The sequence below is a fragment of the Numenius arquata genome, chromosome 6 (assembly GCF_964106895.1).
Source record: "Numenius arquata chromosome 6, bNumArq3.hap1.1, whole genome shotgun sequence".
In the NCBI taxonomy this organism is placed as follows: Eukaryota; Metazoa; Chordata; class Aves; order Charadriiformes; family Scolopacidae; genus Numenius; species Numenius arquata.
In genome coordinates, this window is record NC_133581.1 from 45,825,534 (window position 1) to 45,850,824 (window position 25,291).

The 25,291-nt window shown below is 50.8% G+C and overlaps 1 protein-coding gene across 7 annotated transcripts in view; it reads left to right on the top strand.

Moving 5' to 3' along the window:
- The window catches only part of SLC8A3 (solute carrier family 8 member A3), a 93,503-nt gene extending 71,178 nt beyond the window's left edge, over nt 1–22,325 (top strand). The window contains exons 2-7 of one of the 7 annotated variants that reach the window (XM_074148818.1): nt 32–138; nt 11,149–11,166; nt 19,647–19,771; nt 20,050–20,149; nt 21,349–21,624; nt 21,949–22,325. In XM_074148818.1, the coding sequence (XP_074004919.1) occupies nt 32–138; nt 11,149–11,166; nt 19,647–19,771; nt 20,050–20,149; nt 21,349–21,624; nt 21,949–22,325 (1,003 nt within the window). Of the gene's footprint in view, nt 1–31; nt 150–1,510; nt 1,617–3,807; nt 3,826–11,148; nt 11,167–19,646; nt 19,772–20,049; nt 20,150–21,348; nt 21,625–21,948 lie in introns of all 7 variants that reach the window. The other 6 variants (XM_074148821.1, XM_074148819.1, XM_074148824.1 and 3 more) reach the window with 6 other exon arrangements.
- The last annotated feature ends 2,966 nt before the right edge of the window (nt 22,326–25,291 follow it).

Here is a 25,291-nt window from a genome sequence, read left to right on the forward strand (position 1 = left end):
TTTATGACACTTACTATTTTTCCATCCACAGCAAAACAGTTCACATCAAGGTAATTGATGATGAGGAGTATGAAAAAAACAAGAATTTCTTCATTGAGCTGATGAGTCCCCGCATGGTGGATATGAGTTTACAGAAAGGTGTAGTACTGGCCCTCCAGACTAACATTAACCTTCTTTTCTCTTCTCTTCCATCTCCTTCCTCCTCTTCTTCCTCTGATGTCTCTCTGTCTCCAACCGCTCTGCCCTAAATGCTGCTGTGCGCACACACTGTGTCACATGGTACCCATGGGGTGGGGAGTGATGCTGGGGCCGGGGAGAGGCAAAGGGGTGAGGGGGACAGAGAGAGAAGGATGGAGAGCAGGCCTGCTTGTCCTTGAGAGAGAGGGACCTCCTGCCATCCTCACTGGAGGGTCCAAGCAAATTCTGTAGTGTCAGCGGGAAGATGCTGGCTAGAAACACATCCAGCATCTCAGGAGATCATCGCCTGGCCATGGTCCTACAGGGTGTCCTGGTCAGACAAGACACCGTGTTAGGTAAAGACAAGAAATGAGGCCTGGCAGAGAAGCAGCTCCTGCAATTTCTGAGAAGGACTTGGCCAAGGCTGTGCAGACCCTGGTCTGGTTGCTGTGGAGTGGCTCTGGGAGCAGAAGATGAGGGCAGGGAGGATCTGATGCCCCACTTTGGTCCACCTGAGGGCTCACAGCAGCTGTATGCATTGCAGGGGTGCCGGAGGGAGCCAGGCAGCAGAGGAGTCAGCCCCACTCTGGCACCCAGCGTATTTCCATTCGAGCATCGAAGGCATTTTAGTCCCATTTTGTCCCCCTTGAGGTGCCAGCAAAGCTCTCCGCTCCCAAGGAAAGCTGCATCCTCCTCGGGGAACAAATCAGGGGACGAGGTAGACACTATCAAGGAGAAAAAGCAGTAAGATGTGTCATTTTAAAAATGGAAATTAGAAATATCAGCCTCCTTCGCAGCTGACAGAGCTGTAGCCTGACAGCAGAGACCCACCTCACCCCACTGGGGAATGTGTCTGTGAGTACCCATCTCTCTCTCTTCTCCTCAGGCTCCCAGCCCAGAGTCCCTGCAGATTTATTATTAATTGTGAGGGTAGCAGAAGCAATTGATCTTCCAGCTAAAACACAGTGGGTACCCAAGGGTGGTCCCTGGTGATTTCCAGGCTGCTGATACCCTTGCCGTTACCATGTGACACTGAAAAAAATGCGCTGCAGAAGTTGCCTCCCACTAACCATCAGCAAGGTCCCACCTCCTCCCCTTCTCCCTCCCTTCTCACCCCCTCGCCAGCCCCCTCTCTCCCTAACACCCTCCCGCTCCCCAAGGAGCAGCTGCGACGGATGCCCCGTGTCCAGCAGGCACACCGCCCCGCCGGGGGAAGGGGCTGCGTGCCGTGCCATGCCGTGCCAGGAGCCCGCACCGCTGCCGCTGCCACCGCTGCCTCGCCTCTGGCCAGCCAACCCACTGTACACGGTTGTCTCTCTTGTTGTCCCTACAGGAAAACCGTAAGGGTTAAGATAGTAGATGAGGAGGAATACGAAAGGCAGGAGAATTTCTTCATTGCCCTTGGTGAACCGAAATGGATGGAACGAGGAATATCAGGTGTGAGATCCTTTATGAAAAAAAATGAAAAAAAGAAAAAAATCAGAATCAATTCTCTGAACCCCAAATCCAGAAAATATAACCCTCTTTCTCCTCCTTCCCCTCCTTCCTTTTCTCCTCCTCCTGTAGATGAATCAACTTTTATTCTCTGCTTTCCTGCATTCTCACTCTCACTCTGTTTCGGTGTCATCTCTGCCTTTTAGAGCCCAGCTTCTTTCTGATCCTCCTTTTGTGCAATGCTTGAGCCTTGGAGGCTGCGTTATTTTGATTGGATTTCCTTGTCTTGATCTGTTTTTGTTCTGAGCACACCTTTGCTGTTCTCCCCTCTCCTGCTCCTTTGCCAGGACCTTGGGGAGTGTGAATGGCAAGAGAAGGGTGTAATGCATGGCTGCCCCTTCGGCTCCTCCCATACACCCCCTGTCCTTCCCTCTGTTGTTGCCTGCCAGTGGCATTGACTTGGTGCTCTTGGGTCCCTATGAGGCACGGTAAAAAGCCCATGGGAGAAGAGGGAAGGTGTGAGGTACCTTGTTTTGCTTTTATTTTTAAAAATGGTTTTCCATGTATTTTGTCTAAAAACGCCCTTAATGTGTCGCAAGCAATCACAGCCTGTTGTGCAGAAGGTGTGGAGCTATGCTGAGGTCCTGCGTCATCAGCAGTGAGAACCAGGATCTCCCAGCAGAGCAGGATTATAGTGGGAATAAACCCTGGCTTATGGTTGTGCCTTGCCTAGATGTATCTTTGTCCTTGTCCTATATGCGTCTGACCTCTTTGTCACTGAGTGAGTCTTGCCATTGGCTTCACCAGCTTTGGAGTGGCCTGGGAGGGCCAAGTTTTAAACAGAAGCACTTTACAAAAGGGAATTCAAATCCACCTTCTGGTTGTCTGGTACAGAGTAGGGACAGACATGTGTGCCCATGGGCTTATTTCTTCTCCCATGTGCTCCTTTTTTGGAGATATTCAAAACCCACCTGGATGTTTTCCTCTCCAACCTTCTCCAGGTGAACTTGCTTTGGCAGGGGGGTTAGACTAAGTGATCTCCGAAGATCCCTTCCAACCCCAACCATTCTGTGATTCTGTGCTGCTGCAGGTGATGGGAACACCTGGCAGTTGCCTGTACGTTGCACAGCTTTCCGTTGCTGAAACGTCTCCTGTCTCTTATCTGGCCAGCACAGCAGCTGCCCTCTGGCCATCTGAGCTCCCATGCACGGCTCTGCAGGACACAGCTTGTATTAGCATGACAATGTCTTCTAGCATCCCTGGATTTGTAAAATGTAAACCCAAAGAGGATTCATAATGTAATGCCCTTAGACCATCTCCTGCAGCCTGCAGGCAATGAAGGACATTAGGTTTCACTGTGTGTCAAGCACAGGCCCTCAGGTTTCACCAAAGTCCAACTGCCCTTGAGCCAAAGCAGTGACCAACCTGCCATATCCCATGGGAGTATATCCCAGCAGTGAATTGCCCCCCAGGGTAAAGATGTGTGAGCACAGCTACTACGTAGAAGTTGTCTGGCCTCAGCTTGTAGCCACTAGTTATTTTTCTACTTTCTATGAAAGAGCTATATAGTGTGATGTACCTTCTGTGCAGGTACCTGCTCACTGTAGCCATATTACGGTCAGATTTCTTCATGGAAGTTTAAGGAGATTAAGCCCTTTGCATCTGTGTCAGCAAAGTGTTCAGCACTAGATCAAAGTCTTCAGCCCTAGAGTCGTCTCCTCTCCACACATACCCCTTCCCGTCCACAGGGCTCCCACCTCCATCTCACCAGATACAGGAGGAAAACTACCTGCCTCTGGCTCTCTCCTGCTTATGCACTTGGCAGCTTTGAGCATCACACTGAAGTTTCTGCTCGGTTGTCTGCTCTCTGTGAGCTCTGCACCCTTTTCTAAACCAGTGAGCTTCAGGATAAAGAGACAGGATTGGGATGTTTTTTGTGAAGTCCTGCGTTTCTTTTTCCTGTATGTGCCACCTTGCACCTGGCTGAGTAAAAACACGTTTGAAAAAAAATCCAAATAGCCCCTAAGGTGGTTCAGTTGTACAGTGTCCTCATTATTAGGACTGCGATGCTGGTTTCCTGTATTGTGTGTGTCTCATTTACGCCGGCATCGGTTGGAGTCAGTGGGACTGATTTGCAACAGGCGGAGAGGAGATCGGAGAAGACTAAGTATCTGCAGCACAGAGCCGGCAGGCCAGCTCCTTCCCTTGCCAGAGGTGAGGGCACAGCCTCGGACGGACCCTCTGTACCTGGAAGAATTGAAGGACCATGCCAAGGAGGAGATGCAGAGCCCTGGTGGGCCTCATTAGAGAAAAGTCAGAGCGAGAGCACCGCGGGTTTAAAATCTGAGAGGCAAGAGATTAAAATGCATTTGTAAACGTTGCTGGCACAAGGTGGCACAGTTGCTACACTAATTCCAGGGCATCTGGAAAGATCCCCAGCTCCGTAGCACTGCGCACCGTGGCATCGCTGATGAGTGTACCTTGTGCCTGGGATGGAGAACAAGGCGCTTCACGAGGCTTTCCCATTCAGAGCATTGGGAGCGATCGACAGCAGATGCTGTTGCCAGCAGCTTCACGGGGCAGCGGACTCCTGGCGGAGAGGAGGCAGCCTGGGATGCGCACGGCCTCGGGAAGCGTACAGCATCCGGAAGGGATGCTCCTGCTGACCCCCAGCACACGTGTTCCTGTTGCTGTCGTGCTGTTGCAGGGGCAGAATTTGGATGGTTTACTTACTGCAAAGCCCACGCACGGCCCGTAGAGCTGCTGCACGGATGCTGCCATTGCCCCGCACCCGCAGATGGGGAATATCCCAAGCGGCAGCTGCCTCGCTGGGACTTCACTTGGTTTTGTTGCAGTGATGCGTGAGCCCCCACGCGACGTACACAGCGAGGGCACAGCACGGCTCCTGCCTCTCTGGGGAGGTGCAGGCAGGGCTGCTTTTGAAGAAGAGTCTCTCTGGGTTTCATCTACCCACGCATTTGTTTCCAGCACTGCAGAAGGTGTGGTTTTCTTGATGGTGTGTCCTCGTTTTGTTGTTACTTCCCACTTAGCTCTGTCACATTGAACCGGTGCCTAGGGAGCTGTAGGAGTATTGGATGTTCTCAGACGGCTCTTCGTAGTGTCTTCAAAACATGTCTCTGACCCAGCTGGGAGCAGGGCAGTGCTGGGCGCCTCAGCTGACTGGCAGTCGTGTTTGGAAGTAATCTGCAGTCTGGGTTGTGCACAGCCTGCCAGTCTGTTGCAGCCATGCTAGCTTTGTGCCGAGGGCCTGCATTTGCCCCAGGACCTCCCCAGACCAGCAGCTAAGGTAGCTGCTAGCTTACCTTAAGGGTACAAGCTAGGTAGCAGTGATGGAATCAGCAAGGAAATGTGGTGCCCCGAGGGAAGTCAGAGCTGATGGCAGGGCAGGTGGTCAGGGACGTAGGTGTGTGCTTCTCAAACCAGCCTAGGGCAGAGTTTGGATGGTTTACTTTGGATACAGAACTTGGTCTGGAGCCCCACGCTGTTCAGATCCCATGTGCTGTCCCTGAGGGAACCTTCTCTGATGCTGGCTGCAGTGGCAGTGGTTTGTGACAGACAGGCAGCGAAAGAGGATAGCAGGTGGCAGCAAGGTTTGCTATCCTATGGCTGATTTGCATTACTGGCTGTGCTGTCCCATACATGGGCTGGTACAAAGCAGTTGCCACCAGTCAGGGGAATGTCTACTTGCCCTGACCGGAGCTGTGGGGTACAGGGGAGTGAGACAAGGTACAGGTACCTTGTCTTGGGCTGCACAATTAGGTGAGGCTATGTGTCTCCAGAAGAGTCTCTGTGACTCTTTCTCAGCAGGAAATTCATCCTATTGCTCTTGCTGTTTGCACCCGGAAGCACCTTACCAGGGAAAAACGTCCCTGCTCAGGAAGGTACCTGGTACAGGAAGGTACAGGTCAGGAAGGACCTGTGTCCAAACACAAATTCTTCTCTTCAGTTTGCTCAGGACTTTGCAGAACACATAACAGCCACTAAAACTGCCTTTTGACTGAAACATTTTGCATCATCTGCAGATGCTGCTCCTCACTGTTCGCCCCCAATTATATCAGTGCCATGCTGCTTTGAGCCTTGGGGCACTCGGTTGTTAACCTTTGCCATAAGGAGAGCTGACCACTTCTGTTCTTTATTTTCCCCCTTATATAGATGTTACATCTATAATACCAAACTTTGTCCTGCAACCCACTTGTTCCTTTTCACCAATTGCTTTCTGCAGCTGGAGTTTTTCAAAGCCTTTCTGATCATCCAAACAATTCACATCAAGTAGTTTTACTTTAGCAGCACTTTTTTGTTGACGTGCTCCAATAATGCAAAGAGATGAGAATAGATCTGCGTTGGGTATCTCACCAGCTGGTCTGTGATGAAGACCAATACTGACTCAGTAGTGGTGTATCAGATGCAAAGAGCACTGGCAAAAATGGCGCTTGCTGCAAGCTGATTATATCAAAGGGAATGAGTGAAAAGAAATCAAAGAGAGACTCTCATTCTTTGCTTGGCAAAGATAGTAAATATTGCTTTTCTTTTGCCTCCTGGCCATCTCCCAGGTTTCCTGATTTTTTTGTCTTCTCCATTTTTAAGGCATTAATCTCTGAATCCTTCTTGTCTCACCTTTCCTCTGTATGTGCAGTCACGTAAACTGAATCCCTGTCTACTGAGCGCTGCAGGGCTCTGAAACCTCCCAGCACCCTGAGCCACCTTTCTGGCCATTCTTTTCTCAGCATCTTCTTAAAGTGTTCCTGCAGTGAAACAAGTCTTTTCCTTGATGACAAGATGCTATCTGTTGGTTTGACTCTTGCTCTCATGGCAGCTCTGGTATTGTGTCAGATCACAACTTGGACTGAGGATTTTATTTCTGTCAGCCCAGCGGGATTTTGGAGAAACGCTTTCTTCACACATCAGCTTTCACACTTTGTCTGCACTCCTAGATTACAAGAGGAAAACTTGCTTTGCTTTCCCTGGATAAGTATTCTGCTCAAATTGTGATTAACCTTAGAGTTGATGGAGTCTGAATGGCAAGTGAGGCTACTTTGGAAGATTTCACTTGATAGCAGATAATGGTGAAAACAGCACTTGGAAAATTTTGTTCCGTGGGTAATTGGGAGTCTGCTCATGAGAATTCAGCTTGCTGCAGTGGTAGAAGATTCAACCTCAGAGCTGGTGCATGAAGGCTGAGTCTTGAGGATTAGGCTTTGTAAAAGGAACCAACATCCTTCATGCAAAATTTTGCTTCAGAAAGCACATCTCTCACAAGATATGACTTCAGTGGAAACGGGAGCACAGATGGCTGGCGAGCGCTATTAAACAGCTTGCTGGCATGACCTGGTGTGTGAAGATTTTATCTGAAGTCCTCTCAGCCCTCCCAGTGCAGAGTCAACCGGTGTGGACAAATCTCATAACACATCTCCTTTTAATCAAGTGTCAGCACCCCTGACAGGCAAGCTTCGTGGCCCAGAGGGGGGATGTGGATGGGAATCACAGAGTAAGGATTAGATTGCGAAGCAAGAAGAATTCCTAGCTTGGATTGATCCAGCAAATTATCTATATCAAAATATTGATGAAATAATGTGACTTGGTACAGAAGTCCGTGCCTGGATAAGATAAGCTGCATCGATACAAGCACATGTGCTGCAGATCCTTGAAGTGTGGGCAGATGCTGAGAAACTCCTTCCATAAGCTGCTGATGGGAATAGCAAAGAAATGTTATATTGCTGTTACCTCCTTCCCCAAAGGTTTAATAATTTGCTTGCAGGTCTGTGATTAAGCTGAACGCTGCTGATTCTCCTGATGGAGAGGAGTCTCTTGGAGTCTGCAAGAGCTTTGCTATTGACTTCAATAATAACAGCATTGAGGTTAATGCTGCAAAATCTCTGCCTTGATTAGCCTATAAAAAAAACATGTTTATGACTCTTCACAGTCCATTAGGGAAACAGTTTGCTCACCTCAGTGAGCAAATCTGGAAGCAGAGCCTGTGGACAGTTACATCTGGAAGACAGAGGATCCTTGGCCTTTTGGGGAACTGAGCCTGCAGTTTGCATGGTCACTTTTGGGTGCTTATGAGTGCCCTGTGGTGTGACTGAGGGTCTCCTCAAAATCCAGCCTCCTCTCCCTCATTTGAGCTCACTCTGTAAATTCCAGGCTTTTGACAAGGAACCTCGTATCTCTGCAGTGGTGTCCTGGAGTCTTTAGGGATATTGATTAGAAAAGACTTATGTTAATGAAGAATGAGTCCAGAATAAAGCATGCAGTGCGGTCAAATCTCTCTCTCTGAGGTAGACAGTAGAAAAAGGTATTTCACTGCTTAGAAAAAGACTGGGACACACATTTAGCACAGGATTTACAGGATTGCCCTATTTCTGCTCTGCTCCCATCCTAAGCCTGGTTCCTCTTGGTTGAACCTTCCTTGGCCTTGGTACAGTTAAGGCAGGAGGGAATTCAATTCCTGATCTGTACCCCACACCAACATGAACATCACAGCAGGATTTCACTCTGAAGAACATTGAAAACATGCAGATGAAATCATTTATTAGTATTAGCTTTTTTAGCAGCTAAATCGAGGTGTAAATTATTCAGTTTCAGAAGTGGCAGGGGAAGCAGAGTTCGTGCACACAATTTTGACTTTGCCTAGTAAAATCCAGACCTGCAGGGCAGAGAAATCCCAGGAAAGGAGGAACTGGGATCTAGAACTGAAGGCTTTGGGTCCCCTGAGAGAGTCAGCGTCGCTTGCCCTGTCTGTGGGCACGGGTGTGTGTCTCTGCTCATGCTGTGCAAGGGTTAGGTGGGGGGTACTTGGGACTGCTATTTGGATTTGACTGCTGAGTTAATCTTAGCAGCTCCCTGTAAGAATAGGCATGTCAAGCCTGTGAGACTACCTGAGATGCCAGCAGCAATGTGGTGGCCTGGCTTGGCCCCACGAGGAGCGTGACGTGCAGAGCAGGAGTGCAGGAGAGGGAGAGGTGCCCTGGGGAGGGATGGAGGGACGCGGCCCAGGCTGGGGACAGCAGAGGGAGGCTTGTGGGATGGGAACAGCATGGGGGGCATCCATAGGGCTGGTACAGGTACAGCATCCCTAGCTGGACTGTCAGGAAGCATCACAGGTCAGGGCTAAGGGCACCTTAGCAGGTGCATGTGCAGGAAGGAAGCTTTAGTCTGTGAAATCATTTTCTTGCTTGCATGCACAGCGTTCACTCAGAAATATACAGATAAAATAATCCCTTGGCTTTCTGCATGCTGTATTCTTGATGTTTCATTCATAGCTTTATAGGCTTCTTCAAATATTCATGTATCATAACATAAGTGAAAGGGAGAAAAATAGTTCTTTTGCAGGCTCAAAAGCAAATGGGGAAAAAAATAAACTCAAATCCCAGAGCACTAGAATAACAGTTTTAAAGTACATGAGGATCCAATGATTTTTTTTAATAACCACAGTAGCTTAGGGGCCCAGCAATATTTCATTATATTAAATTTGAACAGCGAATCGACCCATTGTACTAATGCTTGTAATTGCAAAAGGCAAATTAAATTTCCCCACATTGTCTGGAGAACCAGAAGACCATGGAACTGTAAGGAGCCACAGGGTAGCATGGAGTTGCAGCAGGACGGAGCTACAAGGAGACTCAAGATTCAAGGGGCAGTGAGGCTTCCCGGCAGAGCTGTGTGGAGGACAGGAGATGGCTTGGGCAAACTAAACATCCCCTTGCTTCTTATGGCTCTGTGTCACTGTACATGCTACAGAACATATTCATGAATGGTTCCCTCAAAGGTTTTTGACTCAGAAAAGGAATTTACCCTGAAACACAGGGGATGCTCAGCTAGGGACCTCTTCATTGCCCCTTGCCCTTTCACTGCGCTTCCACCTGCCCGTGTGGACAAGGGAGATCTCCCTGAGTGCCCACGGTATTTCCAGCCGGGGAGATGGGTAGGTGGATTAAGATCTTGACTGGGAGGGTGCCTCTGCAGGCTGTTGGGGTAGCTGTGTCCGTGGGTGCTGCCCGATGGAGCAGAGATGTGGCTGGGAGCCAGGACTCGGGATTACTTTCCCTGGCTCTGCCACTGATGCTCTCTCCAACCTTTGACGAATCGGTTAGGAAATCACTTTCAAACCAGCACAGATATGATTAGGTGCCTCTGTATAAAAGTGCCTGCTTTTCAGAGGCCTGAACCGGCAAGCCTGGGTAAATTAGCACTTTTGGACTCCAGCCCACTTCTGAGTTTGCAAAATGTTCCCTTTAGCCTCTCTTTGCTTGTTTCACCATCTGTCAAATGGGGCTGTTAACACTGACTCAGTCTTTGCACAGAGTTTTAAGCTTCTGAGACTAAAAATGCATGATAATAAGTGTTAGTAATTACAAGACCGTCATCGCATGCAACCAAGTCTTTGGGGAACAGTTTGCTGTTTGAAGGACAGGTAGAAGTCAAAGCTAAGGCATGGAGCTGATGCTTGGCTCCTCTCTAAGAAAGTTCAGTAGTTTTGGCTGTACGAACTCTCCTGTAGTTAGTTTGAAAGTTGGATGCAGGCTGTGGCTTTCTAGGGATAACACCTAAGAGGGATCCAGACAGATGTTTCTTTGTGACGGCTCCGGGGAGTGGGTAAATCAAGGCAGGGGAAGGCCAGGAGGTCACTGCCTGAGGCACCGGGAGGGCTGGGCTATGCCTGTACAGAAAGTCAGGGTAAGGTCATCCCTTGCAAGGGATCTTTGTCCCTTTCTCCTCCATGCCTCCCACCTCTAATCTCACAGGACCACACAGTCACATCTCCCAGGAGGTGCATCCCTCTGTGATGACCTTGCACAGCAGGACCTGCAACCGGGAGCAAAGAGAGCCAGGGAGACTCAATGCGGTGATGCTTTAGGTGTGCCCATGCTCCTCTCAGTGCCCTGACCCTCTGGGAGCAGGACCAGCGGGGCACGGGATAAGCATAGACGAGCCAGGGGATGATGCACGGCTGCGTTACCCCCTGCCCCATTTCACACTGGAGGACAGCACCCCTTTTATCAACATCTTCCCCTGATGGTGCTCTTCTCAGTGAGCTGCCCATGGCTCCCTCTCTTCTCAGCTGCCCACGGGTTTACCAGGGTCTCCCCAGTTATGCCAAGCCCCTTCACAACCACACACTCCTGGCTGAAGTGCGGGCACCCCCCCATGCCTTTGGGTCAGTTCGGATCATGTCAGGCCCCGCTGGCAAGCGTAACCGTCCTCCCTCATTTTTCCCTTCCCTTCCTCGCTACTCCCTGCCTGCATCCCATCCCTCTGCCTTCGCTGGGAGGGGGAAGGTGTGACTTTGGGGAGCCAGCACCCCGGTGCTCGCCAGCCTCCTCCCCATCTCACTGCGGTGAGGTCTGGTCCCCAGCCTGCGCCCGGCATGCAGCCCCGGCGAGCTCGCACGCCGCCTTGCGACATGTCCATTGCTCACTGACGGCTGTCATCGGCCAAACCGCTTTTCCCCTGGGATATTAACTTTTTCCCTCTTTTCTTCTCTCTCCCTGTCTTTCTCATGTTCTTCTCTCCCCACAGCTCTGCTGCTCACCCAAGGTAAGTGCTCTTTCTCCTTTCCTCTGCCTGCTCTGGCTCTGTTTTCATCCCCTTTGGTCAGGGCCTCCTCCCCCCCCCATGTTTGTGTTTACTGTGTTGTAGACAACCCCAGCTTATGGTGTTCATGTCCAGCAGGAACTAGTTAAGAGCAATGCATTAAAAACATGACAGTGATTGATTGATTAATGTCTAAGAGCCTTCCCCCATATATTCCCAGAGTTTTCCCCAGGGTTTTGGGAAATGACCTGGCCAGGGTTGCAAAGCAGAACACACAGCTCTTACTGTTCCAGGGCCATGGCTCGACCCTCTCTTCAGGCAGCTCCGGGGCTTGGGTTGTGCTGATGAACTGGGGAGCGCTGGGCTTTTCTGCAGGGGGGGGAGCACTCCTGGGGCACGGGGCGGTGTTGCCTGGAGTGGGCGAGGGTGCAGGTGTCCCCTTCCCATGCAGGATCAGGCCATGCATCACCTCTCAGTGCACGCACCTGGGTGTTCTCCACCTCCCGTCCTGGACGGTTCTGGGGGTGCACCCAGCACCAGGACAGCACTACCAGGGCACGATAAGCATCAGCACCTTTTCCTTCTCACCCTCAGCTCTGGTTCTGCATTCTTCATCTCTCCTTGTGGCAGGTTTTTCCATGTATTAATACTGAGCCCCCCTCTTCTTACCCGAAATCCCCCTTACGCCAGTCTCTCCTTGATCCCACTGCGGTGCGATGTACGCCTCCTGTATTTTTCTAATTCCACAAATTCCAGATATGATTACAGTTGAATTTGCACTGAAGAAACATTTGTCAAAAGATAAGGGTGGGCACGCAGGGTGCAGAGAGGAGCTTGAGTCTGACAGGTTTGCAAGCAGCGCTGAAATCCGAAGCGTTCATCACGCCTGAGCTGTGCTGCAAATCAAAGGAGCAGCATCTGCCGCGCGAGCTTCGGTCTCTGCTGCTTTTTGGAGGATGCCAAATCGGCTGCGCAGGGGATGGCCCAAGCCCATCGGATATCGGGCTAATTAGGAAATTGCTAGTGGCAGGCAGAAGTCCCCAGCTCCCCAAATATCAGCTTAGGGTGTTTATGGAAAACTCCTCGGAGTGGTTTGGATGTTTTCCTTTGTTACTTCTTCAGGTCCAGGAGGACTGGAAAAAAGTTGAGCACAGCCTCCTTCCCAGTAATTTCATTGCTTTAATTCAGTAGCTGCCTAATTTGATCAGAACCCCAGGAACCGAATAATTTCTATTAAAATAACATAACTTTCCTCCCTCTGTTGCGATCCAGCCTGATTGCTTTTGGCAGCCGTTATTGGAGAACTTGGTTACCAGCTATGGAAAGTTGCTTTCCAGTTAATGAAGAAAAGCCTCCTCTCTGTCTGGGAGGAGGAGGCGGGGGATGGCCCTGGGGTGGCCCCACTTGCCAGGCTGCCCCGAGGTGCCCTCCTTGTGTACGGCGTGTGCTTGGCCCATGGTTTGAGCTCTCGGTGCTTGGCCTCCGTGCACACTTCAAGCCACTGGCCGGCCAGGGAGCAGAAACCCGCTCGTCGCAGAGGCATGTGCTGGAGTGTCACTCAAGCAGCAATCACGGCTAATCAGCAGGGAGAGAAGTGACGTCCTCGTTTAGTCCGTGTCATGTTAGATTTAGATTACACGGATGTGCAGGAATCTTTGTAAAAAACTGCATTACTGAACATCTCAGTGGAATCTGTTGGTCCCGCTCCTCGTCCCCTCCCTCCGGGAGCAGCTCACACAGCTTTTCCCTTGCAGCGTCCCTTTCCCCAGGGCTGCATCCCTGGGAGTGCTGGGCAGCCTGGCTCTTCTCCACAGCCCTGGAGCATTCACCTTCCCGTGGCACCTCTTCGGCAGCCCCCACAGGGCCAGCAGCATCATGGCTCCTGCTCACTGCAGTGGCCCCATCTCTTTGCAGAAGCCCTAGGATGCCCAGAGGGATGAGCCCAAGTGAAAACACCTCTCTTGCCCCAGCAGCCCTTACCTGGGCGTAAATGGGAGATCCTGGCTCTGCCCCCACCACCTTGCATAGCCCTTCCTGGAAAAACAGGGCTGTGGATTTTACAGAAGGCAAAGTAACTGGGCAGGGGAGAGCCTTTGGCACAGGTTCCGCTCGGCATTTGTTTCCTTCGAATGGGCTCTCCGAGCCAGACTTGCAAGGCTGTGCAAAGCTTTTGAAAGCTTCCCTTGGCCAAAAGTCCAGTGCCAGCTGTTGGGGCTGCAGAGGACCACAATAGTACAGGGTAGCTGTGGAGTGACTTGAAAGTCAAACTTTGGGTTTTTTTAACTGCTCTTATGCATAGCCTTTAGTTTTAGCACTGGTGATGATCTCTCCGTATACTCTTTATACAGGTAAATATTTGATACCAAAGTGCATAGCTACTCCAGTTATCCCTGCCATTGCCAGCGGTGGATGCTGCTCTGGTGGTCCTTCCAACCTTTGCAAAAGTCACTGAAAGCCTAAGCAGGTTTGCCAGTTGCCTTGCAAGATTTTGGGCTCAGGAGGCTCAGATCTTTAAAGGGATGAGGAATTATCTAAACAGTAGAAACTTCCCTACCCTCATTTCCACATCTTAACTCAGATCAAAGAAAGTATGTCTAAATAAGTTTCTTTACTTAGGCATTAAAACTCATGGGCCCACTTTGCAGTGGGAAAGACTGGGGAGCAGAGGCGGCAGCTGAGTGGCCTGTCGGGGACAGTCGTGTCTACAGCCCTCTAAAGGCAGAGCCTGCAGTGGAATAATGCGCAGTTCCCAGCCCTGTGCCTTCGCCTCCCTCTCATGAATGTGCGGTGTTTCCCAGTTAGCGTTAAGGACGCTGGGGCATGTATATGGGATTTATCATGCCTCAAAAATAGCTTTCAGGGCTAAGTAAGCAGATTCCTCTCTTTTTAGAAAGCAGCCTAGGCTGCCGGTGCTTGTGCATGTGCATGTGTTTCAGTAAAGGGCATATCCATATGCTAACCTCAAAAGCCAGAGCGTCTTTTAGCCAGCAGTCTTCCCCAGTTGTGACTGACGGCTTGACAGCACACTGGAGAGAGGAACTCATTCATGCTCACTGTTTACTTTGTTTAGCCAGGATTATATTTTACTGAGCCCCAACAAAAAAAAAAAAAAAATCCCATTTTAATTGTCGTTTTAATTTCTTCCTAGCAGTGCAGTCCCCAGAAGGGGTGACCTTCATGCAGATACATGCCTGCCCTAGAAATGGATGGAAGCGAGATAGCTCTAGGGGTGTGAAATGGCCTTCATAGCGATCTTTCATGAATACATTGCTGGTTTTAATCCAATTTATTCAGCAAGCGACAGGGAATACAAACTGGTCCGTGGCTGTTTGGTAGTCTAGCAGCATTGCCTAGGTGATGGGTAGTTACCTCTCTAATGGTGTTCCAGGGCCTTCCCATGGCCTGTTTCAGCTCAGAAGGTGTAGTGGCCAGATTACCCCATGGAAATGGGCTTTATCTAACTTTGATTTATGATGTGTCCAGAGCAATTCCAGGAGCAATGCATGATGTGAGAACACTGCTTGGTGTTTCCCTTTTCCCCTGGAAAAAAAGGAGGAGTAGGGGATCTGCTTACAGTATTTTGAGCCCAAGACCTGTTCGTCTTCCCTGCTCAGAGCATCTCCTCTCCGACCTGTGGGCTCCCCGCTACCAGGAGCAGAATTCTTTGGTGCAGCCCCAGCTTGCGTAGCCTTAGCAGCCTTTGCATGCTCCTGTAGCCTAGAAAGGCTGCCAGCACTCAATGGTAGCACACGCCTATGTCCCAGAGCAGGCAGGGTTTAGGGGACCTCTCTCTCCCCACCTTCCCCTTCCCGGGGAGGAGGTGGAGGCAACCCAGGAGGTCCTGGCAGCATCTCTTCTTGCTGGCCATAGCCAGACCTTATCAGGCTTAATTGGGGTTGACAGCAGGGAGTCCAGGGTGCAAGCCACATTGAAAAGTAGGTACTGATGCTGATACAAACAGAAATCAGGCTAGTTAATAATTAAGCTGCAGCTTGGCAGCATTCACCTTGACAGACTTGACCTTCCAAATTAAAACTCTGTCTGTCCCCCTCCAAACCCCTTGTGTTTTATTTATCGTGGCCCTTGGTAGTCATCTTTGCAGGCTACCACTCTGGTAGCCTGTCCCTGTCCCTGCTTCCTGGAGGAGCCCTTCAAGACCCCCATCCCTACACCTGATCCCTCAGGAGGTGGGGGCCTGTGGCTACCATAGCCTGTGTGGGAGCATGCCCCATGCTTGCTGCAGAGAGAGCAGCCTCCTGCGGCTCCGAGGGCAGGCTGGTGCACGCTGCTGCTGGCTGAAGTGCTTCCCTGAAAGGCAGGAGCATCGGGAGTGCGCTCTGCCATTGGGATGTTGGAAGGTTTATTCCCTGTCAGCCACTGGACCTGTACACGCAAGGCTCAACTCAGTCCTCAGCATCCCATTGGAACAGGCAGACCCCGCAGGCCTGGAGCAGGTTCAGGCTGGGGTCTGGTGTTCAGCAGAGGTTGGCACTGATGCACTGTATGGTGAGTATAGGTTGGGGCAAGAGACATGTCAACTGGGCTCCTAAGTTTGTCCTTCCTGCCACAAAGGGCTGCCTTAACTTCAGAGGACAATCAGCAGCCTGGTGTTTGGCACCTATGGGTCACTTGCAGGAGTGCATGGAGCAAGATCCCGCACAATATTGACGTGACTTTTAATCTATGTCACATGTCAGAGGCTCAGTGAAAATACAATGGCAGGTTAAATGTTTTCAGCTGCATCTGTGAAGTTGTTAAGTTTCTGAGCTTTGCACATTCACAAATGTGACTGCTTTTTAATGAGGCTGGATGGAATTACCCCCTTTTTTCATTATCTGCAAGCTTCCTCTAGTAACAGTAACATTTCTGCCCATTTGGAGATGCTGCCCGTGCCTGTTCTCCTGCAGCTTGCTTGCAGCAGACACTGAAAGCCTGGGAGTGGTGTTCAATCGCCTGCCTCCACAGGACATCCTTGACGTGCTTTCTTGGGCAACCGTGTTTCTTCTCTCCGTGCCCCAGTTCTCTGTATTCACCGCAGAGGAGCTGCGTGGTGACAGCAGGGCCTCCATTATTCATGTCTCAGTGGATGTGCTGTCAGCAGGCAGCAGGTCTCCGTCGCTGGCAAGCTTGTCCCTTCACCACGAGTGGCCTACCTGGGGCTTCAAGGTACCCCTGGTGGCACTTCTCCTGCTAACAAGGTGTCCTCTGAAATAGCATAAGTCCCACAGCCCTTCAGTGCTCTGTTAAGTACCAGTGCCTTCAATTCAGTGGAGTTCCTGGTCCCACGCTCACAATGCATCCAGCCCCCAGGCTTAGAGTAATCTGTCCACTCCTGGATATGGATGTCCACTCCTGGAGATGGCGTGTCCAGAGGAGAGCCACCAAGCTGGTGAGGGGTCTAGAGAGCAAGTCATATGAGGAAAGGCTGAGGGAACTGGGCATGTTTAGTTTGGAGAAGAAGAGGCTGAGGGGACACCTCATTGCCTTCTACAACTACCTGAAAGGAGGTTGTAGAGAAGTGGGTGTTGGCCTCTTCTCCCAAGTGAATAATGACAGGACCAGAGGAAATCGTCTGAAGTTGTGGCAGGGGAGGTTTAGATTAGATATTAGGAAGAGTTACTTTACTGAGAGAGTGGTCAGGCATTGGAACAGCCTGCCCAGGGAGGTGGTGGAGTCACCATCCCTGGAGGTATTTAAGAAACGTGTAGACATGGCACTTCAGGGCATGTTCTAGTGCCCGAGATTGTAGGGGTTTTTTGTGTGTGCATGGTTGGACTCGGTGATCTCAGAGGTTCTTTCCAACCATGACGATTCTGTGATTCTGTGATTCTGTGTTGCTTGATTTACTCTAAGAGCTGCCTGGCAAGTGAGTGCCATGCTCATCAAATCAGTAGGTGATCTGCAAGTGGCTTGCAGAGGCAGCAAAGCCATCTGCCAGCAGCCGAAGGTCCTGCCTCTGGCCATGGACACAGGCATTCCCATGCAGCCTGCCCGACAGCCTTGGACCTGGCGCACAGTCAGAAGAGACATAGGAGATCTTCTTCCTCAGAGGAGGGTTTCGGGTGTTGCCCTCTCCTGCCTGGCACAGGTACATAAACCAGCACGAGCAAGATGCCAGATTCTGGGATAAAGCTGTGTTGGATACGGCTCCCTGTGGGGAGGGGAGGGCGTTCTGCACTGCGTGTGCTCACAGACCTGCTTGCCCTCAGCCGTGCCTAGATAGCCAATATCTGCCTGAGGCTCTGTGTTGTCTTACCAAGCCAAAGGCTTTTGTCAGTTCTGTTAAAGTGGAGACTGAGGCTACCTTTCATCTTTTCTCCTGCAGTTGTTAAACGGAAGAAATTCTGCCCAATATTCCCCATTTTCAGGGCAGGTCCTCTGATTCCAGGCATTTGCTTCCTGCACTGGGCAACTGCAGCCAGCGGGCGAGAGCCCAAGGGACAGTGCCACCAGCGGTGACTGCAGCTTTTCTCGTGTAGTTACTTCCCACCGAAGGCTGTAGTGAGCCGGACTGTCACCGAGTCCGGGTGTTGCAGCCCTGCTGGGATGGCTGCTGTGCTGCTGCTGAGCTCAGTGCTGTCAGCACACGTCAGCCCCTGCTGGGCTCATCTGCCAGGGCCTCACAGAGCTGAGGGTGCCTCCTCCTCTGAGCTTCAGGTGATGGTGGAGCTCAGGCAGGAGAGACCCACGTATGTGGTATAGCCACTGAGATGTAAGCATCTGCATTTTCGACAATGGATACAGCTTGACATCTTCGTACAATTCCAGGTAGAAGCAGAGACTGGACTTTCTTGATCCCTGTCTTGGAAAAGAAGAGTCATGTTTCATCTAACTCCCTGCTCAAGTGAATATAATTAACTTGAATCTTGTTCTTGATGATCATCGGTTCACATCTCCCGAGTGTTGCATAAGGCAGAACACCTCTGTTTCTGCACTTTTCCATCTCAGCTGCCCCCTCCCCTCAGTGCTTGCTTGGCCTTTGCCTGCAGTTGCCCCTTACCCTTCCGGTATCCTGTATTGCCCGGCTGCATCGCCCACCTTCTCCAGGTGCTGTGCTCCCTTCTCTCAGTATTTGTAAACTTTTGGGGATTCCCAAATCCAGAGTACGCTGTCTTTGAGCTAGGCAGTGATGGTTTTGATGTACATCATTGATTTCAAATGATGGATGTAGTTATTTCTGCTTCTGAGATGGGTTATAATAATGTCACCTGCCACAGGAGTTATATATTTTATAAACTCTGCAGGTTTTGCAAGGCTTACAGTCTTTGCAATCAATCCAGCTGGATTGATGAAGAGAAGCCAGGCTGTATAGATTTCATGCAGAGTTGATAATTTCTGTGTGATTTTTGGTGCGAAGTATGAGATCTGCTGGAGCTCACATGGGATTAATGACGTCTGAGGCATTACCTGGGTTGTTCGTAAATGCTGCAGGAAACCTTGGGTGACATCTGGCCCACTGCTTAGCCAGAACAAGATGCTCTACATTTGTGATACCCCTCCCAGGTTCTGCAGAGCTTCAGCTCCTGCTCCCAGGCTCAGCTGGGCCCTGTGCTGCAGCCCTGACTGGTCAGACACAGGAAGGCCAGGCAAAACCCAGCTTCTTCCTTGAGATGTCAGGACTTTTCAGAGAGCCCATTAGCACATGTCTGCACTTGAGTGTGTGGGTGGGAGAGGAGATTTGGCCAGAGCTGGGGACATTGCCAGGGCACCCTTCCTGCTGGTTGGGGTGCTCCTTCCCATCCGGACAACCAGAACCTCCCCAGGCTCCTTTTTGGCTTTGCTGGGGCATAAGCAAGGTGAGCCTGACACAGGGTCGTCTCAGCATGCTGCTGATCTGGAGTCCTGGTTTAGTTCCCTCCAGCAGAAACTAAACATCCAGTAATATGAAAGAAAAAACCCACTTGGCTCTTATTTCTTCCTGTTCATTTTTCCAAATGCTAGGAACGTGGACCTGTGTGCATGGGTGGTTGTGACAGAGCATTAGATCAGGCACTGAGTGGTAGAGGGTGCCAACAGTGATTTTCTAATCAAAGGGGAATAAAAATATCCTGTCTCTTGTTCCTTCAAACCAGGGGACACGCCAGGGCATTAAAGCTGTCTGAAAAGACGCTTGTGCCAAATGGCAGAAGCAATCGGTACCTCGGTCTCACCAAAGATATGGCTGCTGCAGGGATGATGGGAGGGCATATGTCATACAAGAGCGCCAGTGCAGGCTGAAGAAACCTTTTGGGTTGGTTTTTTTTTTATAAATTGAAACCATGTTTTGTATGTTCTCGGTGACTAAGTCATACTCAGAAGTCTGAGCCTTTTGTCTCTGTGGCCCAACACCCCACCACTCCCCTCAGTTGCTGCGTGAGCTTAGCAAGCTGTGAAGGGGCTGCTCATGAAGCCCATGCTTGCTTGCCCCATGCAAGCAAGCCTCTGTGGTGCCCTGGTGCTCCAGGGCTGCTGTTTACAGCTTGGTGTTGACCTTGCTTTCACAGAGGTGGCTGAGAGGAAGCTGACGGTTGAAGAGGAGGAAGCCAAGAGGATTGCAGAGATGGGCAAACCAATACTTGGCGAGCATCCCAAATTAGAAGTCATCATTGAGGAATCCTATGAGTTCAAGGTCAGTAGTTTTCCGAAGGGTCCTCCAGGAGGGGAAAGTCGTGTGGCACTGAAGAGCAGCCATGGAGAGCAGGAATGAGGAGACAGGGGGTGGCTGCTTTTTCAGGGAAAGGGCTGCTGGAAGAGGAAAAAGAATATGCAATGCAATAAAGTGTTGGGGAGAGGGCTTGTTGCACCTCCACAGTTTGGGAAGGGTCTGTGAGATGACAGTGCACTGCAAGGTCAGCCTTGCCCACTAGCAGCCAGTTTAATTGCTCTGCATCTTTATTCCCACAACAGAGCACCGTGGACAAGCTGATTAAGAAGACAAACCTGGCTTTGGTTGTAGGCACACATTCCTGGAGGGACCAGTTCATGGAGGCCATTACTGTCAGTGCAGGTGAGGGGGACATCAGAAAACTCACACCAGCATTGGCAGGGTTCATGCAGCTGGGCTCAGGAAACACCATCTGCCTGGTCAGTGATGCTCTGTTGTTACGTGCATGGTGGCCATCAGCAAAGCCAGTCCAAAGAGCTCCTTTGCTCCAAATATGCTGGGCTTTTTCAGATGCATTGGCTGGGAGTCCAGAAGATCCATCTTTTGGTGCGGAGCCATCCAGGAGGCCAGTTTTCAAAGACTTTATGTCCGCTGGCAGTGCTCCTGCTGCTTCAGTGGTCTGATGACCAGCATACAGGCAGCAAAATTCCATCCTGGCTGGGCCACTAGCTCTGGTGTGCCCAGTGCTGGCCTGGTCAGGTGGCTCTTGCTGCTGGAAGATGTGCTGTCTGCCGTGGCCAGTAGAGTCTCTGGGAGTAGGGAGGGTTACCACATGCGAGCAGGTTTTTTTCATTCTAACAATTAAGAGAAACAACTTCTGTGGAAAGAATACCTCCATCCTTGGAGAGAGCAGGACTACTTTTCTCTTCCTCTATCTCTCTCCTTCCCTTGCCTTCTGCTCTGTGCTCCCTAACTGCTTTCTCTTCCTCCAGTTTCTTTCCATCATCCTGTATCCACACAAAAACCAGCAGCGCTTCCAGCCTTGGGGCTCACCTGGCCCACCAGGCTAAGGACAGAACCCCGCCAAGGGGCTACAGAGCTGCTGCTGATTCCCTCACACAAATGAGAAGTGTCTTCCTGGGATGCTGCTGGTGACCGGGCCATGCTCTGGTGCAGGAGGACCAAGAGTTTCACAATTCTATCACTTTCTGCTATTTTACCCCCCAAAACATCATTTGCCTGTGTGACTTCAGGGTGCCCCTCAATGGTGATCTCCACAGGCTGACACATACTAAGTGACTGCCTGTGGATGGGACAGGGATAGGGATGGGGCTTGTCCCTCTGTGAGTACAACGCACCCCTCTGCCACTCACCAGCCCTGCAGGCTCTGGGGTGTCCCGAGAGGCACCCCTCTTGCCAAACCTCAGGGACCCGGTGTGCCCTGAGCCCACTGTTGTGGCTTGCACCACGCTGCCTTGTCCCAGGAAAGCAGCATCCTTGGAACCCTGGGGTGGGGGGCCAAGCACAGGCTGCAGCCCACCCCTGTAATCTTGACCTGCCCCATCATGAGTGCTGGACCTCCCCTTCCACGTTGTTTGCAGCAGGTGATGAGGACGAGGACGAGTCCGGTGAGGAGCGCCTGCCGTCCTGCTTTGACTATGTGATGCACTTCCTGACCGTCTTCTGGAAGGTGCTGTTTGCCTGCGTGCCCCCCACTGAGTACTGCAACGGCTGGGCCTGCTTCGTTGTCTCCATCCTCATCATCGGCATGCTCACAGCTGTCATCGGCGACCTCGCCTCCCACTTCGGTTGCACCATTGGCCTCAAGGACTCAGTGACCGCTGTCGTCTTTGTCGCCTTCGGCACTTCTGTACCAGGTGGGACGGCCATGGGGAGGGGATGGGGTGGGAGGAAGGTCCTCTGATGGCTCTCCTGCTCCCAAGGAAGCAGCTCTGTCATGGGATGGGGTTCAGGCTGGGAGGAGTGTCCACAAAGCCCTGTCCCTAGGCAAGGTCTGCACCCCACTTGGTGGCAACACGGGGTCCCTGGACATGGGAAGGGGGGTGTGCACCAGGAAGGGTCTGTGTCCCAACCTGGCCAGTGCCACAGCTGAGCTTCCCTTGTCCTCTAGACATGAAGGGTTGCCCTTTTCTCCTGTTGGACCCCCAGTGATTTCTCTTTCTCTCCTCCCCCAACCCCAGACACGTTCGCCAGCAAAGCGGCGGCCATCCAGGACGTGTATGCCGACGCCTCCATCAGCAACGTCACGGGCAGCAACGCTGTCAACGTCTTCCTGGGCATTGGGCTGGCGTGGTCAGTGGCAGCCATCTACTGGGCATCGCAGGGGCAGGAGTTCCAGGTGTCAGCAGGCACCTTGGCCTTCTCCGTCACCCTCTTCACCATCTTCGCCTTCATCTGCATCAGCGTCCTCCTCTACCGCCGGCGGCCCCACCTCGGGGGGGAGCTGGGTGGCCCCCGGGGGTGCAAAGTGGCCACGATGTTGCTCTTCGTCAGCCTCTGGCTGCTGTACATCCTCTTCGCCACCCTGGAGGCCTATTGCTACATCAAAGGGTTTTAGGTGGTGGAGGGATGGTGCCGCCGGGGGGAGGGACCCCCTCCTCCGTTACCTCACTGGACACCAGTCCTGGAAGCGTGGTTTCACCGGAGGGGACGTCTGTCTGTTGGGGGCCACCACTGCCCAGACGGTCGGACGGCTGGGCACCAAGAAGGGCAAAACCATCACAGAGGGAAAAAAAAAACAACGAACAAACAAAACCCACCCAAAATGATACAAAAGAAAAAAAAAGCAACAATGGCAAGTGTTGAAATAAAACACAGTAAACCCAGCCACTGACCCCATTCAATGGGATGAAGAAGTTTCAGCCATCTCCAAAGGCCACCTCTCCTCTAGGGGCTTGTCTCCTTTCCTCCCAAGCACCCTTCCACTTTACGGAGATGTTTTCTTGTTTTTACTGGTTGGGAATTGCAGAAGTCTGATCAGGAATTTGGTTTTTTTTCCTTTTTTTTTTTTATTTTTTGTTTGCTTATTGCTTTTTGGTTTGGGGGGGGCACGCTGCTTGGTTGTTTTTTTTTCTTTTTTACTACTAAAACAAAAAAACGTTAAAAATCTACTCTAAAGCTTCAAGCTGCCGTCAGTGCTGGAATTGAACATGTGTATTTTTTGAAGCCACAAAAGACTGTGATACAGTCAAAGAACTTTTTCACTATTACCCGTTTCCTCCCTCGCTGCCTTTCATTTCTTTCTTTTTTAAGAGCATCGCAAGACTGATATATTTTTAATACAAACACAGACACACACACACACATTCAGTGACAAAGGCTGGAGCATGTAGCATCTCAATCACCTGCCTGGGCTAAGAAAAAAAAGGAGGAAAAAAAAAAAAACCCCAAACCCCAACCTTCTAATATAATACGTACCATGTATATTTTGACTATGGCATTTCTCTTTGTATAATTAACTTTGAGCTTGTGGTACTGCAGGGAGAGAAAATTATGTTAATTTAAAACCGATGAAGAAATAAATGGCTACCCAGGAATAGCCTACCAGGGAATGGCTACCCCCCCTACCAGGGGGCCGGGGAAAGCGGTACCGGCTCCTTGAGGGGGGGACGGTGGTGGGTTTGCTGCATGGTCCTCCTGCTCAGAGGTGAAAATGAATTCAGGAGCCCCTGGATAGCGTGCCCGTTTGTTCCCAGTCCTGTCCCACCCCAAGCTGTGGTGTGGCTGCCCTTTCACTCCTTTGCTGCCCCACTTTTCACAGTGCCCCCATCTTGCTGGTGGTCTTCAGGCCATTGAAAGGCTTAAAAACTGCCACCCACATCAGGACTCCTGTAGCATCTCTACTACCTTTCAGGAATACCAGATAGACAAAAAGGCATCCTTTTCATTTGAAGTGCATTTCTTTTTAAGGGAAAAAAACCAACAGACCAACAAACAACCACCATGAGAGTGTGTCATGAATTACATCAATGGCTGCAAATTGAAATGTTGGGTTGGTAATAAAAATAAATAAAAACTATACCTATATCTATATAAGCAGTGCTATCTAGAAACATATTTCTTAATGGAGAGCCCTGGAAGAGGATTTTAAAACCTTATTCTTTGTAAAGTGTTTTCAAGGTTAAGATAATTTATTCTATCAAGAAACAGGTGCTGTAAAAGGAAGCGTTTTCTTCATAAAGTTCCTTATAATAAGCCAAACTTTGGGAGGTAGCGAGTAAGAGAGAGTCTGCCAAAAGCTATGTCTCTGCCTGCTGCAGTGCTTTCTGCTGCCCCAGGAGGCAGGTGGCCATAGCTTAGGAAAAAAGCAATGGGAACAAGGTTGTCACGGACAAAAAAAGAGATGTAACATTATAGGAAGCGACTGGATGAGAGTGATGATGGTCCTTAATACACAGATGAAGTATTTATTTTCATAAAAAAAATGTTTATCAGATATCTATATCTCTATATAAATATGTGTACACATAAAACAGAGAAGAAGGGTCCTTCTCAGAGGAGCAGCAGGAGCTTTGCCGGTGGGAGCCCACGGTGGGTGAAAGCCGTTGGGTTTGAAGCCAACAAGCATCCTCCCTCCTGCCTCCTTACCCTCCCTTCACCACGCCTGCGGGAAAGGGCCTGAAAAAGATGGGCAAGAAACCCCGAGGCCAGGCTCCCACCGAGCTTGCTGGTCCTTCTGGCCTCCAGCTGTGCCAACAGCCACCGAGAGCAGCTGCTGCCACCACTGGCCACCACTGCCACTGCCCGCCAGCCAGGGACACGGGTGACACTGAAAGAAAAATTACAGAAGTCCCCCCAGATGTTGTCGGGGGGGGGGGGGGGAAGAAGGGGGGTGGTTCAAAGCGCAGCTCCCAAGGGGAAGGGCTGTTATCATTGCTGTTTTTGATTTGGAACATATAAAGTCTGTTGAGCTCTTATTTCACCCGTGCCAGCTCACCCAGCCCTGCACCCCTGGGTAAAGCCTGGCCTGGGGAGTTGCCGTGCCGTTCTTCTGTTGCTTGTGCTGTGTCCACCACGTGCTTCTCATCCGCTTCCTTCTTCAGCTGACCTTGGGGAGGGGCTCGGGGGGGTACCTGGCTGCCAGGGGTGCCAACTGCATGGGGACCTTTGTGCCCTCCATGCACGAGGGTGATCTGTGCCAGCCCGACAACAGCTGTGGAGTGCTTCTTTCTTTTATTTTTATTTTTTACTTCATTAAAAAATATGCAAGCTGAAAAAAAAAAAAGAAGTTTGGTGCATTTGGGGATTTAATTTATTTTTTTTTTTTTGCCACAGCCTTTATGTTTTATTTTGGGTCTCACTATCTGCTTGCTCCTGCTTTCCTTTGGGCAGGTCCCTGGACTTGGTGGCACTGTCTCTGGCTGCTTTGCTCCCCGCTCCACCCCAGCCCTCTGGTCCAGTCCTGCTGAGAGGACCCTGCAGGCACTTGTCCCTGGCTGGCTGGTGGAAAGGAGATCTCACTGGTGTTTTTGTTCTCGCTGCTCCTTCCCCTCTGTTTTTCCTGTCAGCTTCCCGTGGCAGCCG